The 25,154-nt window shown below is 53.4% G+C and overlaps 1 protein-coding gene across 1 annotated transcript in view; it reads right to left on the bottom strand.

Annotated features, from left to right (window-relative positions):
* The window catches only part of NUP160 (nucleoporin 160), a gene marked incomplete at its 5' end in the record, with an annotated part of 28,021 nt that extends 7,155 nt beyond the window's left edge, over positions 1–20,866 (bottom strand). Inside the window, 22 exons of the mRNA XM_082001118.1 lie at positions 651–770; positions 1,089–1,187; positions 3,870–3,939; positions 4,608–4,767; positions 6,265–6,335; positions 6,659–6,792; positions 8,142–8,302; positions 8,406–8,521; positions 9,030–9,195; positions 10,825–10,924; positions 11,054–11,224; positions 11,812–11,895; positions 12,651–12,719; positions 13,177–13,261; positions 14,125–14,222; positions 14,441–14,518; positions 15,524–15,682; positions 16,405–16,519; positions 17,347–17,425; positions 17,666–17,888; positions 20,370–20,580; positions 20,664–20,866. Of these exons, the coding sequence (XP_081857244.1) occupies positions 651–770; positions 1,089–1,187; positions 3,870–3,939; positions 4,608–4,767; positions 6,265–6,335; positions 6,659–6,792; positions 8,142–8,302; positions 8,406–8,521; positions 9,030–9,195; positions 10,825–10,924; positions 11,054–11,224; positions 11,812–11,895; positions 12,651–12,719; positions 13,177–13,261; positions 14,125–14,222; positions 14,441–14,518; positions 15,524–15,682; positions 16,405–16,519; positions 17,347–17,425; positions 17,666–17,888; positions 20,370–20,580; positions 20,664–20,866 (2,772 nt within the window). The remainder of the gene's footprint in view (positions 1–650; positions 771–1,088; positions 1,188–3,869; positions 3,940–4,607; positions 4,768–6,264; positions 6,336–6,658; positions 6,793–8,141; positions 8,303–8,405; positions 8,522–9,029; positions 9,196–10,824; positions 10,925–11,053; positions 11,225–11,811; positions 11,896–12,650; positions 12,720–13,176; positions 13,262–14,124; positions 14,223–14,440; positions 14,519–15,523; positions 15,683–16,404; positions 16,520–17,346; positions 17,426–17,665; positions 17,889–20,369; positions 20,581–20,663) is intronic.
* Positions 20,867–25,154: the final 4,288 nt, after the last annotated feature.

Here is a 25,154-nt window from a genome sequence, read left to right as displayed (position 1 = left end):
GGCTTTTCTGGAGGATTCATCTCTGCACACGAGTTTTCTGAAACGTTTTAGCACTGATGGTTCCAGCAAACCCCCACAACAGAGAGGTAAACGATTCTGTCCCTGAGCATGCACACAGCTATATTAGAGAAGTTCCCCTCCAAGGGCACCTGACAACCCTTGTGTTTTCTGGATTTTCAAGTCAGGGAATGAGCCTAGGTCCAAGCTTGCAGCCTGTCTGAACTATGGTGGTATGGAAGAAGATCCTATCTCAATTTAAAGACATTAATTATAATTTGCCTCAAAGCTTAATAACCTTCCCATTAAGCAGCATCTTACATCTAGCCTGGACATGTCTGGCTTCTGCCTCCACCAGCTGGATCTCACCCTGCCTTCTTCTGCTGGATAACAAAGTCCTCTGCTATTAGGAAACTAATAGGTGGAAAGTACCTAGCTTTCACACTGCAGTCACCTCATCATCACCCCCCAAAGAAAGTAAACAGACTACATTGAGGTTTCACCTCCCAAAAAAGTATCTTTTCTGAGTCTCAAGTCACTCCGCTGAAAGCTGGGGACTGAGCAGAAATTCTCTCTCCCAGCAGCGTCTGCGTGGAACAACATGGTGCCAATTTCTCAGTCAGGACCGTGTAGGCTGGGCCGGCTCACCGTACCTTGTTGTAGTACTGCAGGCGTGGAGTGGAGACCATCTCACCCTCCTCAGCTTGGATCAGCCTGTCCAAGAACTCTTCTCTTCCCACCTCTGACGCAGCTTGGCAGAAACAGTCCAAAGCCTAGGAGCAGGCCAGAAAGCAGCTTGCGTGTGCCCCTTGGGGGACTGATACAGCCCGCTATACCAGCGACAGGACAGCGTTGCCTGTTCCAGCTCCAGTGTAAGAGACTTGCTGCCCTGAGCTGATGAGAACTTCCCCAAGAGCTGATCCTACTCTCCCCCTCCAGGCCCGCTCTCTGCCCAAAGGACCTCAAGACGGATGTTTCCTGAGTCGCAGAGCAGAAACAAGCCTGACCCTACTGGTACACTTCCACCCTCCCAAGGAAAAAGGTCCCAGACCCCAGAGGAAGGCAGTGCCAGAAGGAGATGAGGGCCTTACCTTGTGCCCCTCACCCATGACCAGGTAGCACCTGCCCATCATGAAGCAGCAGGAGCCCATGTTCACGTGGCACCATGGCTGCAGCAGGCGAATGTATTCCTACAGGAGAGGAGGAATGGGAGTTTCGATTCAGGTCAGCACTCACTCGTGACCTGCGGCAACCCAATACCAAAGGAAGAGTTAGGCCTCTAACACTAAAGCGCTATTTCAGTGGCCCCTTTAGCTGCAGTGCTCACACAAATCCCACTCTTCCAACTCGAGGGCTGCTTTCCCCAGCTCCGAAGTCCCCTCAATGCACAGATGGAGAGACATCCCCTACCTGCTCCCAGGAAACAACCTGCTTTGAAAAGCTCCAGTGTCTGTATGAAGCGCCTCAGAAACAGCACCCAAGCAACATCCCCAAAAATCAGACATGAGGCACTCTACAACCCCTGCAAACCTGCTGCAGGGAACCGCAAAGGAAATATTACCCTGGCGTGCCCAGAGCATAGACAGGAGCACGCATGTGTGAAGGCAGCGAGACAACAGGCAAAGCAGGCATTAGAAGAGCGGTGTCTGTGCAGCAGGGCAGGAGAGGGAGAGCAGCCAAGGGAGACCATGAATTACAGCAACAAACTGACAGGCATGGGGTGGAACGCTGACGGCACCGAGGACACACCGTAAATAAAGCCACAACATGGCCGCTGGCCAAAACTACAGCACGATACAACTCAACCTGGCCCTGTGCCTGCTCTGTCAGGATAATATAAGGGCTGCAAAGTGTCATCACCTATCAAAAAGCAGCTAGGAGGCACAATGAAAACTCAAAAGCTGGCATCCCTTCTGCCTGGGAGAGTGGCGTATGCTCTTCATACTTGGAGAAGCAGCGATGTTCCACTAGCAGGGCTCTGGGACTCAGCAGGAAAGGAGGAGGAGAAGCCAGGACCCAGTGGTAAAGCCAAGGTTTCACCAGCTGACCTGCATCTTTGCATATGCATAAACCATCACACAGGCCTCACCTGCCCCAGCCACAGGTCCACTAAAAGCCACGTGGCAACGCATCCTCTGAACCTGGATTCACTGCTCAGATTAGCCAGCTACAACAGATGAATCCCACCCCAGACTTGCTCAATAGCTTTTCATACAGAATAAGCAACAAGGAGAGGTTTGGCCCTCATCCCAGGCCAGTGCTTTGGTCACTAGATCTACTCTGTGCCTGCGTGTTACTCACAAGGTGCTTCCTGTATCTCCACCTCTATTTGGGTCACTGTGCTCACGCTCACAGCAAATCGGTGTTAGCTGCCCGAGGTCAATGCACTTAATCCAAGTTTACGTGACCGACTGCGATCAGTAAGTGTAACAGAAGGTAGCGGGGAGGAGGAAGAGCCCACTCCTGCGGAGATAAAAGTCTTGTATCTCCTCAAGGCGGGACACAAGTGAGGCGAAAGCAATGCAGGGAAATTCAAAGCATGCTCGTGCCACGAGAGTACATATATGCCAGGAGGCAGAATGATGCTGCCCAAACCATTTCCTGGCATTTCCTGGCCCAAAAGCTCTGCAAATTTGACATTCTTCTCGGCAGCAACATGAACACAAAAGAAAGCAATTCAGCCCCCAGGTGTAAGGGACTGTGAGAATAAAAGGTTCTGCTAAGCACAGGAAAAACATCTCATTAATAATGGCCTGCCTAGCTCTGTGTGCCTCAAGGACTGCCATCAGTCAGGGAATGAAATCTGTCACATGGTGCTGCAGTCAAGAAATCGTGCAGTTCAGAACTAGAGCGCAAGCAGCTACAACTACCAAGCCTCTGAAGAGCACGGGCAGAGATGGTGGAGAAACAGTGGCCTGAAATACAGCAGTCTATGGAGACACCTGAAAAAAAGGTAGATCATTTGGCCCTGTCACCAAAATGTTGAGAGTGCAGCCAGGGATGGAAAGAAGGATGTTTCATTACACCAGTTTTTACTAGTAAAGACATTTAAGAACTAGACAAGCCCTCCTGAAACAGTACTTCTGCTGCTGGGTTGAAGACAGCCTTCTGAACCCCTCGGCCCCTGGGGTTCAATCTGTTTGCAATGGTACCACAGGATAGGCCTTGGGTACGTCGGCCACTAACAAGCTATTGGATTATATGGGCTTGCTGTGATACTTAAACAAGCTCCGCAAAGATGTTTCTTGCGCACAGTATCATGCTGTCAGAAAAGCCCTGGGAGACTGAACTCCTCCACGAAAAGGTATATAATAATCCTGAGCGCTTATGCCTCCATTTGCTTGAAAACAGATGGAAGAGGAAACGCATAAGACGATCACCTTAAATTATTCCCCAGCAAGCTCTCTGCGATATTTTCTAGGTACAAGATATTTAGCAGAAAGCCCTTCTGTTAGCAGAGGTGGACACTACAGAGAACAAGACAGATGCATGAGGAAGATGGAAGATATTTGCTACCTTACAGTCACAAGAGAGATTTCTAACAATTCTCCAACAGAATCATTCCTTGCAGGACGTTTCATCTGCAGGATAAACTTCCAGCCCATCATCTCTAAAAGGGAGACATGAGAGCAGAACGTTTGGGAAGATCAGCTCACATCTGAGCTCAGAGAAGCAGCAACTAGAGGAAAGCAGAACAAATTCCAGCGACTGGAAAGATGATGTTTTGGGTAGCTGCTTCTAAGCAGAGGTAAGGCAGCTGTGCACAGAGCTCACATTGTAGAGCTGAAAGAAACCTACGTGTGGAAAGACTGTGACACTCACTCCTGCTCTTCCCCTTTCAACTCCTGCGAGAGCCGGCACGAAGCACTCACCTGCAGCTGCGTGTACTGACAGCTCCCCATCAGGCACTCGGGGAAGAGGAAGCCGGGATTGCTGGGCCATCTGAGCGGAGGTTAAGGAACAGAGGACAATCCAGTCCAGAGAGCACGCAGAACTAGTCTGAAAGTAGGCATGCCTCTCACGCTCAGTTTGGGGGGGAAAAGGAGAGAAGATTAAGCTGCTCTTTATAAAAGTCATTATTCTGTAATAAGATTTATCCATATTAGAACAAAACCGCTAGTACATCTAATCCACAACTGCCCGACTTATTACCCTTCCAAATCTCCCAGCATCGCACTTCGCCAAGTCAAGTTGATAGAGCTGAGGGGCTTAAAGTCAAAAACTCAAATCCTTTATTGTGTACCTCAACGGGATGGATTCTGTGAAATCTTAAAATACCCACAAATCCCATTAACACTAACAACAGTTGCTTGTTCAGGAGACTTGTCTTCAAAATTTGGGTGTGCGAAACAGTGATTTGGGAACTGCACGAGGCTCTGGCAAAGATGGCCAACCTACAGGCCCCATGCACCCTGCAGCCCACCGCCCCAACCCCTCTGCTAGCCCCAGCCCTCCTCCCACAGACCCACCGACTGGGAGGCAATACGCGGCTTCCGTGCAATCTCACACAACTCACGCAGGGGCTCCGGCACTGCCGTGCCGTACAAACTCCTCCTGGTTACAGCCCGGCGAGAGCAAGCACCTCGCAGTGGGTTTACAGCCAAGGATACAGGAGCGGCAGAAAGTCAGCCACTATTGCGGTAATGAGATGGGGCCAGTTCAAATTTGTTTCAGCCAAAGAGGTGTTGGGTTGCAAGAAGAGTCGAGATATGATATGCTTTCTGGCCACTTCCTGAAAGAACAGCTCCACAATTGTTTGAGGGCCAGATACTAAAAATACAAGTTAAAGAAACACTGAGAAGAGGGCCCGCAGCAGAGATCCCAGGCTTTCTACACCGTGCTGTGCTCATCAGCTCAAACATCACAGATTAAGTCAGAGCAAAACAATAAGCATGTTCAATACTCAAACTTGTTGGTTTTGGATTTCGCTTGCCATCTGGTTAAGTCAGAGGGAGTAGCAGGAGATCAAAGAGCCACATACTGCAACTTTTATTAACCACAACTCAATTATAACATGAAAAAAAAAGGGCTGTACTCTCTCCAGTTACGCTATTCGCAACCCAGCTGCAGCTTTCCAGCACGACCGAGTGTCTTGCAGGGCAGGGCTGAGGGAGTGCTGATTTGGCTATCTGGCTCTGTTCAAATGCCTCCCTCCTCATTCCAGCACCCCAAGTTAACTGTTCTCAACGCCTCTCCCCAAGCTGCCACCTCCTTTCTATCCTCCCTACGTTTCACATATTTTTCCTGAAGCACAGCAGCCAAACAGGACTTTCCTCATGAGTGGGCCAAGAAATAACCCACGACATTGGCACACACAAAGGATGTTTTCAATTTTGCTTTCATGCGCTGACATTTACGTCGAGGCAACTGCCTCCTGAGCAGAGACTCTCATTCAGGGAGAGTTCAGGCTCTGAAGATGTCAGCCCTGCTTACAAAGAGCACAGATGCCCCAGGCCTGTCAGCAAGCAGAGGAAATTCTTCCCCAGCTCACAGCCCTTCACACGTGGCACTGCTGCCTGTTTGTCACTGATTTTCTCAGCTCCCTCTGAAGCGTCTCAGCCTCAAAGTGCCATGCAGACTAGTTACAGCAGGCTCTCACCTGTGCATTTTCTCCCCTACCCTGCTTACCTCCCTCCCTCTGTAACCACTTCAAGGTATGCATCCTCCTAATTAAGTTGCCTTATGTTCTCCCCCATTAGGATTTCTCCTCCAAGACAGTAACCCAAAGCGTACGTCTTTGCAGCAAGACTTTTAAAATGGAATGAATTATCAGCTGCAATTTCCCCCTTGAGGTACTGGCTGTGAGCAACACTCATGTCTGAATTGCAAAGTGTTGGAAGCACAAGCACGTTTTGGAGAAGTATTTCTACATTCTCTCACTACCTTGCTGCTCCTGCTCGCTGTGGGATAAAGGTTAGGGAGCAGGACAGACCTGGTCTGACCCACTACAGCCACTGTAACGTACAGGAGCAAGAGGCGAGCACGGCTGATACTGCCGGGGCCAGAATTAGTAATGTTTGGCTGAGCAAGGCCTTCCCATCCTCCCCAGTCTGGGAACAAGACTCACATTTCTGGTCCGAGTCCAATGCTGCAAGATACTTCGTTTTTGTTGGTTTTTCGTGGACAGCATGACAAACATCTCCATGTAAAGTGGGGTCATTCAACACACACTCACTGCATGAAGCATTTCCCTCGGGTGGCAGGGACACAGAGTGCAAGAGGTATAAAAACCAGAAACCAAGAGCTGATGAACTGTGGATATCTTACCTAGTTTATGGGGTGTTAGAGCAGTGGTGTCTGCTAACTCCAACACAGATAGATGCTGCAGATTAGATTCCCTAAAGAAGAAAAAGCTATCAGTGAAGAGACAACAAAATGCCTCCTGCTTTAATTGTGCTCATTGTTCAACTCAAATGACTCCCACTGCTAAAAAAGGCAACAGAGCACAGAACAGCAAGACCTCACACAGCAGAACTAGCACAAGGCAAAGAGTCAGCTCAAAACATGGAAGGAAAAAAAAACCACCACATCCCCAGCACAACTTGACTCCTGGAGTGATACTCCCACAGCAACCACCAGCTTTTCATACCAGGAAGGGGATATCAGGCAGACTTAGCAGGAACCTACAATCAAAGAAAGAATGGGCACAGTAGAGACTTACAGTGTGTCGACAGGGACATCCGACGCCAGGCACTGGCTTGCCCACCTGATCAGGTAGTAGGACAGCAGCAGGGGAGAGGTGCGGTGCAGCAGGTCCTGCTGAGACTGGAACAGTTGTCCCCCTCCCAAAACCATCTGCAAGCAAACCACAGAGGTTGGCACACTGAGAGGCCAAGCCCAGAGCGCAACAGGACAAGGGCAATCAGTGAGGTTCGTGTCAGGCCCAGCGCATCCCTCCTGCAAACACCAAGGCAGTCAAATAGCCCAGCAGTTAACTCAACCCACCCGGGAGACCAGCAGGACTCTTGCATCTGCCAGAATAATCCAGTCACAAATTGCAGTGTCGTCTCAGGACCAAGGGGTGAGTTAACGATTCTGGTGGTCCAGACCCCATGGGGAACATTTAACAAGCAAAGCTACGTGCACACTGAGTGCTTCTCTAGTCTGCAAACACCAGCACCTGCTGATGCCATGGACACCAGCAAAAACATGTTTTGCACTGCTGCAACAGTGTCACCAAGAGTAAAATCACAGCTTACAGCTTTGCTGCAGAGACCATCTTGGGGCCCAGCCCTGCCGCCCAGGCAATTGCATCCCTATATGCTCCAGCCACGAGCAGCACAGATGGGTGACATGGGAGGAAAAGCAACTCACGCTTGTGAAGGACACAAGCCTGTCAAGGTGGCAAAACAGCAGTTCCTTATCAAGGAAGCAGCAGGTCATATGCCTTGTGAGAGCCTGGCTCCAGAAGGGCACCTTGCAACGTGCTTTAAATCCTCCCAGGGCAACCTTATCCAGGAAGAAGGTGATTTCTTTTCAACCAATGAACTACTGCATTAACATTTCCAAGTAAATAATATTGGTTTAAACAATGGTCCCCTTGTCTGGGACTTGCCCCACACCCCTGTGTCCACCCAAACCATCAGCCACATGGCCAACAGGACGGACCCAGACCAGGCCACCTCATGACCACAAACACAGCTGCCATCACGGCGGCTGTTTGCACCAGCTGGAGCAGCCTCACAGAGGCTGAAACCACAGCCTCTGGGTAAACACCGCTGCTGCGACGCAAAGGTGCTGCGCTTTGTGTTGCCAGAGGACAAGGCTGTGATCGTGTGCGTGCTGGGCTGCGCAGTGGCACGGGAGAGATGAGGAGTAGATCGGAGAACTGTACGTGCTCAGCGAAACAGCGCTGTTTCAGATGGGAAGCTGGAAATGATGCCCTCCTCCCACAAAGAGCGTTTTGCTTCCTGCTTCCTGGATCCCCAGCACAGAAAGAGGGAGTTAGGGTGTGAGCACAGCGCTGCTTTGCTTAGGATGACAAAAACGGCTGGAGGAGAGAACAGGGCTTGCCCAAGCCTGGGGCTAGTTCAAACAGCCTCCAGTGTTTTGTGGGAAGAGACAGAGCTCACAGTCTGGCACCAGCAGAACCCCAGATCCAAAAGTTCAAAGAGCATAGCAGTAGCTTCAAGGGTTGTACTCACAGGATCTCCAAGCCGCAGCAACAGCTGTTGAAGGATCAACAGGTCCCGACAGATCAGGAAACGGATTGTGGCAATCTTACACACGCCCCAGCAAACCACGTTGACAGCGGTACCACTACCATAGAGCTGGGTGAGGTTCATGCGCATATTTAGATGATGAGCTGGAAGATAAAATCACTAAGATAAGGGGAGGAACTAGACCAACAAGAACACTTGCTGAGCCGCTGCTTTCCCAGCCCAAACGCATGGCTGTAGAGCTTTCACCTCTTTCCATGTCAGCATCCGTCTCATAGTCCATTTCTCGGATGAGTACTCCGATGGCATGGATGGGGTTTCTGATCTCCTGCAGTTTGCTGTGTATATCCTCCATCACATTTTCCCTGCAAAGTGAAAAAGGTAATAATAATAATAATCAGCAACATGAGGTTTAAACTCAAGAGGGCTCCCTTTCCTCCCTTACTGATCCTCCCTGAAAGGGAGCGTATCTGATCAGCCTGGACATTCTAGATGGGAATCCTCTTCTGGCTGGGAGTTTTATTACAGCACCTGCAGGGACCAGTCTATTTATTCCACTCCCCCAGGCTACCAGGAAATAACAGTCGGATAGCTGGCATTCCACAGGGGAATGATTTCAGGAGGTCAGCACAGTAACCACGTGGCTTCACCAAGGCTCTGACCTCTACCTAACGTCTGCAGGCACCTGCTTTCCACGCTGCAATGATCACCTAATAGGAATCTATGAGGGGACCTGGAAAAGTCTCCTGCAGCACAGGGAGAGCCCGCACATCCCAAATGTACTTTGATGCCAGTCAGGGACAGCTCCAGGCAACCCCTGCTCAGCCACCCCTGCCTCCCTGCAGGGGAGCTTCTGCAAAAACATCTCCTTACGTGTCATTAGCTATCAAGTCCTCCAGGATCTGCTCTGCAGCCTTTTCTGGAGGCTGGAGGCGGGAGCAAGCCATTTCCATTATGAATGCCATTTCCATGGAAATTGATTCTCCGATCAGTTGAAGGCACTGGACAAGACAGACAACATCACGAGACATCTCCAAATCTGTAATGAAAGAATCTAACTGTATATTTACACGAGATTTAAAAGTGAAGGTGGGAGGACCATTCAAAAATCAGTTAGTTCAGCTCCTATCAGCAAACTACTAGCAGTAGATTGGTTTCAGTCCCGCATGTCAAATGGACTACAAGGCCAAATTAAAATTTAGGAGTTGACAAGGGAGAGATCTGGGCTTTATTATTTGGAAAGTAAAAAAATATTGATGCAACAATAAAACAATGAAATTCCCTCCAAGGTATTTTCTCCAGCCACAGGTTGAAAGGAAGTAATTAGTGCAGCATAAGAGCAAAAAAACCCCAGCGCAAATGGCTCAGATAGCTTAGTTCTGCCAAGCAGAACACACTCTCATTACAGCAGCTATCCATTTGCAGCTCTACCTCTCCCAGCTGACAGAGGATTTTCACGCTCTTAGAAGTGATCTGAAAATTCAGTACTGAGGGTTTAAATCATTGCTTTGCAATGGAATCCTTTATGAATGCATTTTTAAAATTAAGTCACGTTTTTTGAGAAGTTTGAAACAGACAGGGCAGGAACTGCTAGCCTCCCAAGCCCAGCCCAGGCCTCCAGCTTTCCTTCCATCAGAGCCAGAAATAGCTCAACCAAATGGATGATGATGATGATTCTTTATAAAAATGTAAAAATCACTCGAGCATAAAAGCAGAGCTTAGGTAACATTTTCCATTGCCTTTTTTCTTGTGAAACGTCATTCCACGACCAGCAAAGCATAGAGGGCACTGTGGCGACAGTATTAACGACAGGTTTTGCACAATCCAGCATTTACTTCCCAGACACAAGAAACAGCACAGTCCCTTTCCACAGCTTACATAAAAACATTTATACAAAAACATGGCACTAAAAAGCTAAGTTTGCAGAAGTGGGCGGTTAAGCCCAGCGCACCAGGGTGCTTAGAGCATCACAAGTTTCCTTCTCATCTGTAATAACTGAAAGGTGTTTACTCCATGAGCAGGACACACAAATTGGGGAATTTTACAAAGAGAATCGCTTGCATCGAGTCAGAGTAGGTCTTGCGGCTCTCAGTGGGTATGGCAAAGCTCAGCAAGCACACAGCTGAGGTAACGTTAAGCAGGGTTGATATGGGGGGGGTCACTCCCATGATCAGAGACACAAGCAGCTGCATCCTGCTCTCCCCACCAGGACTGGGGACCTGCCAGCACACTATGGAGCTCCAACCTGGCAGATCCGCCCCACAGAGAGCGAGCACAAGTAGGGCACACTCTACCACCAGTAGAGCACTACAGGTAGTCTGTAAGGCCACAAGGGCAAAGGATCTACCAGTGCAGATCCTTGTCGCTGAGCAACACGCAGCCTGAAATCTAAGATTCTTCCTTTTTAAGTTAGCTGAAATGAGTCATGACAGATTTGCAGCCTTAACACCATTTTCTAATTCCTGGTGTGAGTACAATTGCAGGTTTCACAAAATAAAACTCCCTACAAATGCTAAAATAAGAAAACTATCTCCATGTAGATAATTATGGAGTCAGGAGCACTTCAAGAGGCCTCTACGGAAACCCCCGCATCCCTCTGCCTAGGACTTCCCTGATATGCAGCTTTTCAGCCTCCAACAAGGAAAGAGCTCCATGTCTCCTCACTTACCATCAAAGATGGCAGCATCATCCTCAGTCAGGAGGTGCTCGTTAGAGAGGAGATAGAGATGGTCCACCAAGGAGCAGGGCACGAGGAAAGACAGGGAGCCCTAGAAAGGTGAGAAGAAAGCCCTTCTTTGAGCTCCCCAAATCCACATCTCAGTCAGAAAAACTCTTCCCTGGAGCTCACTGCTTCAGTTGGCTGCAGCAGCCAAAGAGCCACCGCTGCCCAGCCTCACCTTCTTCAGCAGGCACACCATGTTGGTGTAGGGATTCAAGTGCAGGGCCAGGGGCCGTGAGAGGGCTTCTTGGTACTGAAGGCAGCAAGCATAGAACTTGGACCAGAACTCCACCTGCAGCTGCCAGAACTCCTCCAGCGAGCACTCGTATTCTGTCACGCTGCCCTGGAACTAGCAGGACCAAAACAAGACTTCAGATGAATACAGGCAGTGAACCAGAGAGAGGAATTGCAGTTTTCAGACCGCTGTCTTGTCTCTCATGACCAGTGTCACAGCTTTACACTGTTAACGTTTATAAACGCCAGTTACGGTTCTCTTCCCCACTACCTTACCATCAAAATGGAAGTTTTTTTCCTACAGCAGCGAATCACACAGCAAACAGTAAGGGGAACAAAGCCAACAAGCACCATTTCTACACAACCTTAGACAGAGAAGCACCAATTATATCAAGAAAAAAGTGCAAATTATATCCATCAGCAAAGTGCACTCCATGCAAAGTGCACCCAGGTAGCAGAGACAGCAGAACACCAAGAAAGAAGAAAGGACTCCAAAAAACCAAGAGGGAACGGAAAAGCCAGCTATGCAGGAAGGATGAAGATTTGTACCTTTTTAAAAAGTCACATAACTCCTTTGGAGAGACAAAGGACAAAACAAAGCCTGAGGTCACTTTGCACCTCATTTAACTTCACCGAACCATCACAATATTGCATACAACAGATGTAAGAACAAAACATCATGGAGGGGGGAGAAAACCTCACCTCACTTTCCACAGCTAAGGTGACCTCTTTTTTTAACTCGTCCCACGTCAGATCCACGTGTGTCTCAGTTCCTTGCGAAAAGATCTGAAAAGCAGCACAGTAAACTTTCACTTTAAACCAAGAGAGCTATCTCCTGAGGTTTAAGCAGCATTGAGTGACATAAAGCAAACATGAGAGCATCAGCCAGTGCTTCATGGAACAAAAGTATTAAAAAACATGGCTGGCTGCTAAACGTGGGGTACACGGATGTACAGGCAGCTTCACTCTTCCTGTGGAAACGGAGGAAGCCTCCTAGCAGACAGTGCACTGGGATGTAGGGAAAGAGGTACCGCATACCTTCACAGCAGCTCTCTCTTGGACCTTGCTATAGGCCTCCATAAGGTCACAGCACAAAGATTCAAAATAGTCAGAGTAGCAGAAATTTGGCTTTTCCATTTTCCTGAAAAGGCACCATGTGTTGCCTTGCTCTGCCCTTAACAGTCCTAGAGGAACCAGAACTGAGCGGATATATTCTGAGAAACAGCACCACAGTGGGCTGAGAGTCTCTGTTCACCTGGCTAAAGCAGCAGGCAATAAAAAGTAAGCTCAGCGACCCACTGTGACATCTAAGGGGAAAAGAAAAAAAAAAAAAATCTTCTGGGAACCACGTTCTGCCTCCTGATGTTGGCACACACCAGCTGAAGTCTGGCACAACAGCTGCTAACTTGCTTCAGTGACTACTGACAGGTCTACAAACTATCAAATGCAAACTGATGCCCATCAAGAGCTCCAAGGAATCCTGTTGCCTCACGGCCAGGAAGAAGCTGAACAGAGCACGCACCAAATGCCCTCACACTAACCTGTAAAGCCTTCTGGATAGCTGCATTTGTGAACCGGCCAGGCATGAAGAGATACTCCAGGTAGGTTTCCTGCAAAGAGAAAAAGATCACAATTTAAGGAAACGCACGTATCAGGGGAAGAGCATTTGAGATGCTGCCTCTGGTCTTTCCTCCCATTCTCAAAACTCATCCCCTGGGTCTGTATTTCTTTCCAGCTTCAGTTCACATGCACACACTGCTCCAATCCCTTGCAACCCCTTAGCGGTTCCCGCGATTGCTTCCCGCACACTCCAGATCTTGTTTATTCACATGTCTTGTCTCAAGGATCTCTCTCGACTGACTTGAAATTCTCCTCATCCCTCAACTTCTGGTTTCATAACCATGCTTAGCGCTTTAATGTTGTGATAATAGAGGCTAAGGCTTTTCCCCTTTAATTTGGAGTAATTTTAAGGCTGTATCAATATAATTTGTACACTTGAACTGTCTTAATGTTCTCCTAGGCAGAGAAGCTTCATTACTTCTTGTTGCTATTTTACAGTCGGCTCACCCTGGGGTCCTGATCATGTCGAACCGTCACTTCCTCTTCAGGCAGTGGCTGCACAAAGACCTGGTTCCACTGGCCCGCAACATTTCTGGAAGAAAAAACAAAACCAGAATCAGCTTTGCATTGCAATGCTCCAACACAGCACGTGCAGGAGCTGCCACCTGAACCAAACCTGTCACTTTCATCAGTGATCACAGACTTTACAGCAGCTGCGGCCCCTTGGATCTGGTAACAGAGGAGCTTTGACTAGTGACAAGTGACAGATTTAGCCTGGAGAGATTAAGTGGGACATCCCCAGCCCTGAGCTAAAAGAACAGGTTGGATTCTTTCATTTATATCAATGTTCTGCCCATCACACATGCTCACCAAGTGACTCTTTCTCAAGACTGACCAGTAGATTCCTCTGCATAAACTTGCATACTCACAGCATTTTTTCCACCCACTATATAATTCCTTGGTCTGGTTATGCACCACACTTGCCCTCTGTGCTACCTTATCAGTAGGGGTGATTCTTTCACATCATTGGTCTCCTCAAAACAGGATCTTTCTTGGAAGAGACCAGGCAGTTACGTTTTGAAGGAGCTGTTGGTGAAATACAGCCCTCCGTGTGACATGCTCACAGCGGACTCCACTTGCAGCGAGCTTGCTGCCCGACTTTTTACATTTTTCACATTCCTGCAGCTGAGCTGTTGCTTTATTACAAAGCAGATCAAAAAAAAAAAATCCATGTAATCTGATGGATTACTGCAGGAAGACACAGTTGTGCACGTGGCACAAACACCGCAATAAGAACTACGCACTGCTGCATCTCCACACGCTTCAGACAGCAAAGCAGGATAGAAGAAGAGTCGAGGAGCTTGACTGGTGCTTTTAACAAGCAACATCTAGGAGCTGCTCCTGCATTTACCCGCCCCCGGCTACCAATGCTAGCGATTCAGTGCAGAAACTCACTGCTCAAAATTGATGTATTTCACAACAGTTTGGTTCTCTTCATTATGCCACAGTGCCCAGATCTCTGCCGAGGTTAAAGCAAAGTCAACAAGAGTCTCCTAGGAGAGAGAGCACATATTTACCTTCTTATCATAAATTCAAATACAGCAGAGATGTGTGTAGTTAACAGCAAAACATTCCCTTGTATCATTTAAATATGCTTTGGAAAGAATTCTTTCACAGTTCAATCCCCAAAAGTCCAGGCCTCTGGCCTCTCAGTGAGCAACCCTCCCTCTTGTCTCGGTGTCTTCCAGGGAAGACAGGCCGCAGCACTCACCTGTGAGCAGAACAGGGAGGATATGTGGTCAAGGCTGTAGCGGTTGCTCTCAGTGCTCACCAGCTGGAAGACACAGAACTACAAACACATCCCATAAGTCATTTGTTAAAGGATGGCTAAGCCAATAACTAGCTCTCTGGTCCCTCTTCTTGCCTGATGCTACAGTCACCAGACCACTAAGGGCTGAGGGTAAGAGCAGGTGGGCCATGCTGAGCGCACCATGCACTGCCAGCCACAGACCCTGCCAAGCTGACCCTCTGCACCATGTACTGACATTGCTGACTTCAGCCATCCCAGCAAGGACACTTGTCTCTGCCTGAACCTGAAGGATTTCTAGTTGCCTTTTGAAAGGCTAAACGAGAAAAATGGTAAAAATGGTAAAAACACCACCGCTGGGCACTGCTAGCGACAACGATGCAGGCAAGTAAAGGCACTAAGGTGGAAAAGCCCTGAATCCTCAGGCCACTTCCTGCAAACCAAGCTCTGCGTGTTCTTACCAGAGCAAGCAGAGCACTAGACGGACAGCAGAAGTCACGACACATGCTTCTATTCCATATGTGAATCCCCTGGAGAATGGAAAGGGTAAGCTGTCCAACAGATGAGACTACTCTGTACCGTCATTCCTGTCTTGCTAAATTTATTATTCACCGCAAGAAGCAGAAGTTCTACAGAAGTCAACGTTTGGCAATGCAGCGATGCATCCGCACGCTCCCAGGAGCCTGACATAAATATACTACCAGTATTTCCATGCTTTTAGCTCCTTTTGGACCTTTCCTTTTCCCACGGCACATATGTGCTTTCAGGATCCTACCAGAACAGGAGGTGAACAAGTGAACTAGCACTCACAGCTCAGCTTAGTCACACAGGGAGTTCCACTCCCCAAGGCAAGAGCACATGTATTTTGCAGTGCTTTGAGAATAAAAATGTTTGTTTATTCAGGAAGTACTGCTCTCTCCAGAGGGCCAGACGTGAAACTTTTCCCTATTTCTTGCCTTACAGACCCAAATCCAAGAAAGAACGACGTATTTTCCATGCAGCCCAAGAAAGGTGCACTCACAGCGAGGAAGGCCCATCACTTCGTACCTGTCCTCGCTTAGGCGCATGCATGTACACGCCGAGGTAAAGCCCCAGGGACTGAGAAAAGGCCAGTCGTAGTTTGTGCCCCGTCCCAGCCGCAAGTCGCAGGTCCCTGCTGACCGGCATGAACTCCAGCAGATCTGCAACCATCAGGCACATTTGATCCTATGCAAAATAAAGGTATCAAGAAGTAGCACAGGAAAAACTGCCCTTCTCCCTCATCCCTCCCCTTTTGGCCAAAGTTTGCACAGATCTTGCCCTAAAGGATGCAAGTAAAGCATCCATATACATGCCCAAACCACTGTTTAGCTTTCCCCATCTCACCTGTGCCCTCTCCCACTGAGCACACAGGCTGTCAGAGCCCAGGCATGTACAATAAAGCTTCCCCTCCCTCCCAAAACACACACACACATTCCAGTGCAGATGAGCCGTGAAAGCAGTTGTGCTGGTCGATTAGCTTTGGCACTGATATTTGGAGCAAGTGGCATGCAGCGAGCAGAGGCTTTTATTAACTTCTTGTTGACAAGGAGCCATGTTACAAAGACGCTCTTATTACTGCGAAAGCAGTAGAGAATTCATTTGGTGTGCCTCCTCGGCCCTTGAAGTGCTCCTGCCTGCCTTCCTGAACACTCCACTACATTTGTAAATAACCTGCTACTGCCTCTTACCCTACGCACAAGGCTTTGCCGCATAGAAGACCCATCACCCACAAACACACCACAATTTTCACAAATTGCCCTGAAACTGAGCATGCAGAAGTTGACTCAGTGACAATTTAACGGCAGATCAAATCTATGCCAACAACTCAGCCTTCATTTCTTAAGCCTCAAACTATCACCTAAGCAGCAATGGCAGATGCTACTCCCCCGAGCGCAGGCCTCGCTCACCTTGTAGGACCACATCCGAAGTTTATGGTCCTGGCAGAGAGCAAAGAGAAAGGCATCGTGATCTAGGCAGTGAACAGAGAGGCTGATAGGCAGGTCCGATGGGCCACAGTCACCTCTGAAAATACAGAGTTTATTTCAACGGCTTAAAAGAAAATCAAGGCTAGTGCAGAGATCCAAGGCACAGGGTTTCTATCACACTGTGTTTAAAAACAAATAAGTCAGTGGTGTGAGACCAGGAGGAGAGAGCAGCGTTTCAGGACTCTGCGGGTCAGCATCCAAGGCGCAGAGGAGCCCACCACACCAGTAATGTCCAATTCTTCACCCGTTTTGGCAGAGCCGAAGCACACCCTGGCTTCCCCAGCCCCAGCCTAGTGCTTGTGGAACATGGGTGAAGGATGCAGAGGGAAGCAAGGATCTGGCCAGCCCCAAGCAATGCACCGCTGATGGTTAAAGTCATTCAGGGAGTCAAGGGGCTCGCTCCCATTTCCAAGTGACAGGGCCTAGAATTTGGTTGTGCACTCTAAGATACAATTACAATCCAACACCGAGCCCAGTCTGCACACAGAGCATCTGTGTCATCCACATGTAATGTCTGCCAGTCAGGAACAAGCCTGACATTTCAGAACAAGGGCAAGAACATACAACTGTTGTAATCCTTAATCTGCGCTGGCTGCAAGCCATATCCTGGGCAAATCCTTGGAGGCCAATTACTAGATACAGCGTATTCGTAGACACACAGAATCAGCAGGACCCCATTAAGATGAACTAATCCAGAATTCAAGTCCCAACTTCCGCACCGCAACAGGTCCCGTGACCCAGTTAACTTTTTTGGCAGAGTACTTATAGATGCTGACTTGCCTGCCTTTGACTTCAGCTAGAAACTCTAGGCGAGGGAATCGAAAAGACAAAATTATTTCCACTTATTCATCACCAAGCACTAACCTGATGGCAGTCGGCATCCAACCGGTAAGGAAACGCTGCATCACTGAGCTCTGTTTCAATTCCACAACTGAAACCACTCCTTTCAAAATAAAAGCAATATTAAGAAATACATAGAGTACTCATTAAAAAAAATATTTACTGCCACCAGCCAGGGGCTTCACAGGCGTGGTGTAAAAGAGCTTTTCTGCGTGTGGAGTGGATTTGTACAACACACCAAAAATCAAATTCAAGCAAAGTTCAAGGCTAGGAGAGGGGATGCCACACTGAGCAGTGTTTTGCAGAGGCGGATGTGAGGAGGCAGCCTGTTCCCGCTTCTTACCAGGCGCATCATGAGGAGGCAGCTTAAGGACGAAGATCCCTCCCGAAGCAGAGGGCAGAGCGAACAGAGCCTCCCCCTCGCTGCTAAGCCACGCCGCTGAGGCGACAGAATTAGATGCCAGGCCTGGTACAGTGGGAATCACGTAGTAATTTGAAGGATCTCTGAAGTTTATTTTGCCGATATCTGTAAACACGGACTGCATTTGACTCTCTGTTATCAGCTCCTGGAGGAGGGAAACAGCAGAGAGTACAAATCCTGAGCACACATATGCAAGGCACAGAAAAAACAACCAGACACCTGTGGAACGGTGACTGCGATGCTGCTACTTGTTAAAAAGGATTTTTCCAGTAAGAACTCTCATCACTACCACTCCTGTTTCCTTTACTGTTAACCCACGACCACTGCTCTTTATGAGCGATATGAAAGGGATTTCAAAACCAGCAATCTTCTAGCAGAAGACTCTCTTGCTCTCTCCCTCATATACTGTAACACCCCCAAAGGGGTTCTGCAGTCCACCTCATAGCAAAATGCTGGTAACAAGTCCCGTGAAGAGCAGCTCTGCAGTAGCACTGTGTCATCCCTCGGGAAAGCTGTCTGGAACTCTAAAAGCAAGAAATAAGCTCTCCAAGAGAGGAAATGGACCTGACAAGACACACCAGAAGCAGACACGAGAGGAGAAAGTCACAGCAAATGGGTAAATGCAATGTAAGTTTTGTGTAAGATCCATCTTCCACATGAAATAAAGATTTAATACCTTGCTGCACACAGCGGGCAAGTTACAAGCACAGCCAGGCCTACCTCTGAAGCACTCAGTCCCTACCTCCAAAGGGTACTTTGTCCCCATTGCCAAAAGGCCGGACCCTAGGACTGCAAACAGAGCCACCTCCAACCTCCAGGCCTCATTCCAGGTTATGACACCAGCTTTCATGGAAATCGAAGACCAGTTCACAATCACTCCCTCAGCTTGGGGGCAAACGCTGCAAGTCTGATGCCCACGGCCTCTGCCTCCCCTGCATGCGCTCTGAGTACATTCAGTTCCAAACAAAGTGAGAGGTTTCCAGCTTGCTTTTCCTCTCCGAGTGCTTTTCCCAGCAGTTTTCACTTCCACATAGAGAACTACCCTGCACTGATGAACACACCTGCTATATCTGGCCAAGAATCAGAGGACTGAGTTTAGCGGTTTATAACATCTGTAAAGAAATTTAACTAGAAATGTTTGGAGAGTAAGAAACTGCAGTGCAGAGTTTTCCACAAAACTCAAGACAGGCTGACAGGCTCCAGCTCCGTGCATCCGGAAACACCACAGGGTTCCAGCCTGGGGTACAAATCCCCACCAGGGAGCTATGAAACAGATCGGTCATGGTGGACTGACCCTGCTGGCAGGTAACTATCACCAGCTGTGGGCCTCAGCTGGGCATGGGAGAATAGGAGCAGCAAAAAGTTGCAGATCAAGATAAAGATGGTTCAATAAGCAAAGGAAAGAGAGAGAAGAAAATAAAACCAAACCAAGCGATACTGAGGCAATCCCTCACCACTTCCTCCAAGCAGCCTGATGCTCAGCCATGGTCACCTGCCCCAATTCCCTCCCCTCGGTGTCGCTGAACACTGTCACAGCACAGGAACTGTCCCCTCCCAGCCTCCTGCCCACTGCAGGCAGCTCATTTGGGGGGCAGTGTCAGAAACAGAGAAGGCCCCGGCACTGTGCACGCACTGCTCAGCAACAGCTCAAGCAGTGGTGTGTCCCCAGCTCTGCTTTGCTCACAAATCCGCTGCACTACCACACGAGCTGCTGAGAAGAAAACCAACTCCATCCCAGCTGAAACCAGTATACGGTCTACTCAGCAGCAAAAAAAAAATCCAGCCCAACTGGAAAGGGCTCAGGAAAAGCCAAGCTTTGTATCCAGCTTGCCTCCAGTGTTTCTACAACAAGCCCACATGACACAGGCACGACAGTGGTGACAGGGTTTGCATGAAGCCCCACGACAGGGCAGTGTTGCGAGTTCATCCCAGTGGGCAGCAAAGCAGCACAAGGCTGCTTGATCACTCCTTCCTCCAAGTGGGATGGGGGAAGAGGAAAGGAAGAATAAAAGCACGAAAACTTGTGCGTCAAGAGAAAAAAATAAGATAATTATTTAGTAAGTGAAGGACAAGCAGAAGAAGAGAGAAGAAAACAAGGGACACAAAAGCTGGATAGACCGACACCCAACCAGTTCCCAAGCAAAAGATGGCTAAGCCTCCAAAAACCCTCTTTGCCCTCTGAACGCCGAGCAGAATGTTATATGGGAAGGAACATCCCTTTGGTTAGTTTGGGTCATCCACCTGGTTACGTCCTCTCCCAAACCAGTGCACACCCCCAAATCTATTTACGGGGTGGAGGGGCAGAGTGAGAAACAGAGGCAGCCCTGAGTCTGCACAAAGACTGCTCAGTAAAAGCTATCAGTTATCAACACTGTTTTGGTCACAAATCCAAAACATGGCACCACACAAGCTACTATGACAAAAGTTAACCCTGTTACACAGCCAAAATTAATTCTGTTACAAAGCCAAAAGCAGTACAGGTGGGAAGCAGCACTTTGTGCCCATGCTGAGAAGCAGGCCATCCCCTTTGCTATTTTCCACTTAACGGCTTTGCTGAGGGCTCTTGATGGGCAGGAGTGGGGCAGGTGACTGACAGAGGCTGGGAACAGGCAACCCCGGTACTCACGCTGCGGTACATGCGGGCGGGATGCGGCAGCAGCAGGCGATGCACTGTCTGCCCGGTGATCAGCAGGACGACCAAGTGGCTCTGAACCTCACAGAGGTGCACACCGCCCGGTAGAAACGGGCAGCCCTGGATGCGGAGGCGTACGGCATTGTTCAGCAAGTTGACGTCCAGAGATTCCTCCACCAGCTCCACCGTGTCTCCCGATGTAGTCCTGAGGGAAGAGACCGGGGGAGGCGTGAGGACGGCGGGCACGGGGGGACGGGGAATCAAACGGGCCCCTGGGCCCGCACTCACCACCGCACGAAGCGGTTCCTGGTGGCGGCGGCAAGCTGTGCGCTCTCCTGGTAGCAGAAGCCACCCGCGCTGTCCCCGTAGCGACCGGCGGGGAGCGGAACCGTCCCCAGTGGGCTAAAAACCACCTCCCGAGGCCGTCGCGGTGGACCCCGAGCCGCCGCACTCAGCTCCAAGCAGCTCCGCTCCGCCAGGCCCGCCGCCATCTTGCCGCCCGCCTTCCCGCTTCGCCCGCGCGGGGCATCACGGGAAGGGTGGCGCGAGGGGTGACGGGGAGGGGCGGGGCTGTGAGGGGAGCGTTGCGGCGCCCCCTAGTGGGCGGGCGGATGAGAGAGGGCAAGAGCGGGGAGAGGGATAATGGGGAGAAGGTTTGGGGAGGGGATATTGGGGGGGGGGAAGGGGGTATGGGAAGAGGGGAGTCAGGGAGAGGGTCCCGGGAGAGGGGTCTGGGAAGGGGCGTTTGGGGAGGAAGGTTGGGGGGAGGGTCTGGGAAGAGGGGAAAGGGAAGGGGTGTGGGGCGAGGGGCAGGGCCATGGGGCACAGGACTGGGTCTGGGTTAGGGGTGCCGGAGCAGCCCCTGTGCCCCCCACCAGGCAGCACCCACCACCCCGGGGCCCACCGGCTGCCACCGCCCACGCCGCCAGCAGCAGCAGCCGGACCCGCGGCCTTCCCGCGCCCACCTGGCCGGGCAGCGCGCCGCTGGCACCCACCGTGCCAGCCTCCGGCACCGCCTGGTCCCCAGCCGCGGCCCCGGTGAAGAGGCCGGCAGCCACCTGCCCGTGCCCTCGGGACGGCGCGGTGCACGCCAGGCACGCCGCGGCTCGGCCACCGGCAGAGCACGTGTTGGCATGCTGGTGAGGGCGGTGGGGACGCCTCCAGCCCCACCGGCCCGGTGAGGCCGGCCATGCCACCCGCTCACCCCTCGACGCCACACGGCACCGGTGCCGGGGGCCTGGCCGGGCATGTTGTGCCGGGGGCGGCTGGCTCCGAACAATCCTGCCTTTCAGCGGGTGCCCGGCGCTGGCGGCACGAGGCGCCCGGCCGCAGAATGGCCCTATTCTGGTGGCGGCAGGTGCCGCGGGCACCAGGGTGCCACATGTGGGCTGGGGGCACCGGCTGCCCCCCTGCTTAATCTGGGGGGGCTCGGAGCACCCCGGGAGCTGTGGGACCCGCGGTGAGCTGGCGCCAGCCGGATTTTGGGGCTCATGCGTCGCGGCAGACGTGGTGGGGCCGAGTTGGGCTGCACTGGGGCCGGAGCCGGGCGCGGGCGAGGGAAGGAGCAGACGTGGTGATGGAGGGGACGCCGGGCGCATGCCCCCACCCGTGGGCACCCACGCTGCCCCGGCCCCGAGAGGGGTCTCGCTCGTGGCACCCCGGAGGCTGTGCCTGTTTGGTAGGGCCCCGCGGGGCAGGGACCCCATGGGGTGCCCGTGTCCCCTCGGGCGGGGATCCGTGGGGTGCCCCGGTGGGTGGGGGCTCCCTCCAAGCCGTGCCTCGGTGCACCCCGGGACCGTGCCGGGACCATACCGGAACTATACCGGGACATTACCGGGAGCGTGCCCGGGACAGCGCCCGGGCTGGCGGCGGGATCGCGTCCGGGAGCGGGCGGGGGCCGGCGCGATGCCGGAGCAGCCCGGCGGCCCGGGCGGGGCGGCCGCAGTCCCCGCCCCCGGGGCTCTCCCGCCGCTTCCTGCGGGCACGGCCGGGCCGGGGCGGCGGCGGCGGCGGCGCGCGGTGAGTCTGGCGCGGGGGCGCCGGCGGGAACGGGGGCGCGCGGGGACGGGGCGCGCGCGGCGCCTGGTGTCCCCGTAGGGAGGGAGCCGTGTGTTCCCGCGAGGGGGGAGATGTCGATCCCGGTACGGGAGTCGGGAGTACCCGGGGGGTGCCCGGCACCGTGCGGGGTGGTGGTGTGGGAGCCGTGGGTCGCGATGGAGCAGGCGCTGTGGGTCATGGGGGAGCGCGGTGCCGTGGGTGCCAGTGGGGTGGGAGCCATTGCATCCCGGTGGAGCAGGATCAGTGGGTCCCGGTGGGGCAGGAGCCATTGCGTCACCGTGGGGTGGGAGCCGTGGGTTTCCGTGGGACAGGGAGCTCTGGGGCCCAGGGTGCCCAGTGCTGTGGGTGCCGGTGGAACAGGGAGCTGTGAGCACTGCGGGTGCCAGTGGGGCCAGCGCCATATGTCTCAGTGGGGTGGGAGCTGTGGGTCCTGGGGTGCCCAGGGCCATGAGTCCCAGTGGGGCAGGAGCCGTGGGTGCTGGAGGGGGCGTAGGGGTCGAGGGTCCTGGTGAGCTGTGGGGCAGGGCCATGGGTCCCAGGGAAGAGCAGGGGACCTGAGGGTGCTGAGAGACACCCCGGGCAGGCAGCCGTGGGGCTGAGGTGACCCTGGGCCCAGCTGGGGGTGTGGGACAGAGGCTGTGGCACATGGGGTGACGCCCGGCTGTGTGCCGAAGGGCTGGGACAGGGGTACCGCACTGGGACCCCCAGCCGTGTGTGGGGTGGGAGTGCCCTGCACCCCTCTGGCAGGATTAGGTGGCTGCCTGCCACGCGGGACGCCACGGGTGCCGGGCACTAAGAGGCTTTGGCAGCCCCGTGGGGTCGATGCCGCTGTGTCCCGGGGAGCACGGCACCGCTGGCTCAGGCTCCGATCCCACCCAAGCACGGCCTTGCGGCTTGGGTGCGAGGTCACCCTGCTGCGGTGTGGGGACCCCCGTTGTGCCGGACCACCTGCGGCACCGTGATGCTGCGGGCAGGGGTGCCAGCACCCAGCTTGTGCCCGCTGGGCACCAGTGGTGCCAGCTGGGGCCAGGAGCGACGGCCGCAGCCGTGCCGAGCCATGGCAGCTGGGCTGGAGCCGGCAGCGACCTTCCCCGCTCCCAGGGCTGCTGGGATCCTGGAAAATGCCTGGGAATGGTGAACCGCCTTCCCTTATATGGCTCCGCCAGGCTGGCCCAGCTCCGGCCCTGCTCGGCCGGCTGCCCAAATCGGCACCCCCAGCCTGCCCGCCCTCTCCTCTCCTGGCATGGCGTGCTGTGCCGGGGCCCTGGGAAAGCGCCGTGGGCTGTGCCTCGCTCCCCGACTCTCGCGCAGGAATGTGCAACAGGGCCGGCAATCCCACGGTGGCGAGAAAATCCCAGCTCCCTCGTGCCGGCACCGGCAGCTCCGCACGACCCCAGCCCCTGCCTCGGTTCCCCCGTGCTGGGGAGTTTTGGGGACCCACCATGCCTGAGCTGCCGGCAGCCCCCCGGCATCCTCGCCTGTGCTGCCGGCAGCACCCGGGGGCCCCATTCAGCTGGGCATCCCAGGGGGCTGTCCTGGTCCCCATGGCGGGGCTGGGAGGGCCCAGGTCCTCCGGCAGCCCCCAGCTCGGGGGGGTCAGGGGGAGCAGCCCGTCCCACCGGGGGTGAAGGTCAGGGCTAATCCTCACCCCGGGGGAGGCAGCAGGCGGGAGCCCGGGGGCTCTGTCTGGCCGTGCGCCCACCGCTGCAGCACTGGGGGGTAAGAGGATAAAGCCCCCCCTCGGCTGGTGGGGTGGGCCAGTGGTGGCTGGGGGGGTCGAGGCAAGCGGCCGCCGTCCGTGTGACGTGGGGCCGGCGCCGTAATCCCGGCGCGCTGAGCGGATTAGGGCGGCCGGGGGCGGCCTTCGGGAACGAGCCGCAGTGGCTGCAAATGCCCGGCCGGGTGTCACGTGGGGAAGCCCCCACGGGCACCGGGGCACCGTCCCCCTGTGGCGGGCATGGGGCAGCCGTGCCTCTGTCTGCCCCCCTGGTGCCACCGGGGTGTCCCCTCTTGTTCCCCGGGAGGGACCCAGTCGTGGGTGGGGATGGGGGTCAGACCCTACCAGGGGTGGGTGCTTGGGGTCTGCTGGTGTCCCTGGCAGTACGGGCTGCCCGTAGGGCCAGGGCAAGGCTGCAGGAATTGGATTTGGGGGGGGCTGCTCCCCAAATCACCCAGAGCTGGGGTGCTGAGGGGGTGCCCCATGGCACAGCCAGCTGTGCTGGCACTTGGGGACCTGGGCTGTGGCACAGCCAGGGGCTGTGGGGCTGGGCCCTGCCTGGGGGGCACTGCGGTGGCTTTTTGGGGGGCTCCTGGCTTGTGCGGGAAAGCCTTGGGGAGGGTGGCGGCGGGAGCGCGGCCATGCGGCACGGCGGGTGCGGGGAGGAGCTGGCGGGAACCGGCCTGACCGGTTGGGTGCCAGCACCCCCAGTCCCGGGGGGCTTGGGCGGCCCTGCCACCGGCACGTGGCCCGGCTGAAGGTCACCGTCCCCGGGGCTACCCGCCTGCCGGGGTGAGCAGGCTCGGTGCCCTGCCGCAAACCGTCCCTCTGCCAAAAAGCGCGGCAGCGAGCCCTCGCCACCCCGTCAGGCGTTGCTGCTGGCGGCCCGTTCTCAGGTGCCCCAGCCGGGTCGGTGGCACCGAGCGGTTTCGGTGGCACGGGAGGATCCTGGTGCTGCAGGGGAGCAGCCAGTGGCACCGGAGGTCCGGAAGGGTGAGCCTGCG

The sequence above is a fragment of the Phaethon aethereus genome (assembly GCF_964289735.1).
Source record: "Phaethon aethereus genome assembly, chromosome: 5".
In the NCBI taxonomy this organism is placed as follows: Eukaryota; Metazoa; Chordata; class Aves; order Phaethontiformes; family Phaethontidae; genus Phaethon; species Phaethon aethereus.
Note: the sequence above shows the minus strand (reverse complement) of the source record. Positions and strands in the feature narration are given on the sequence as shown.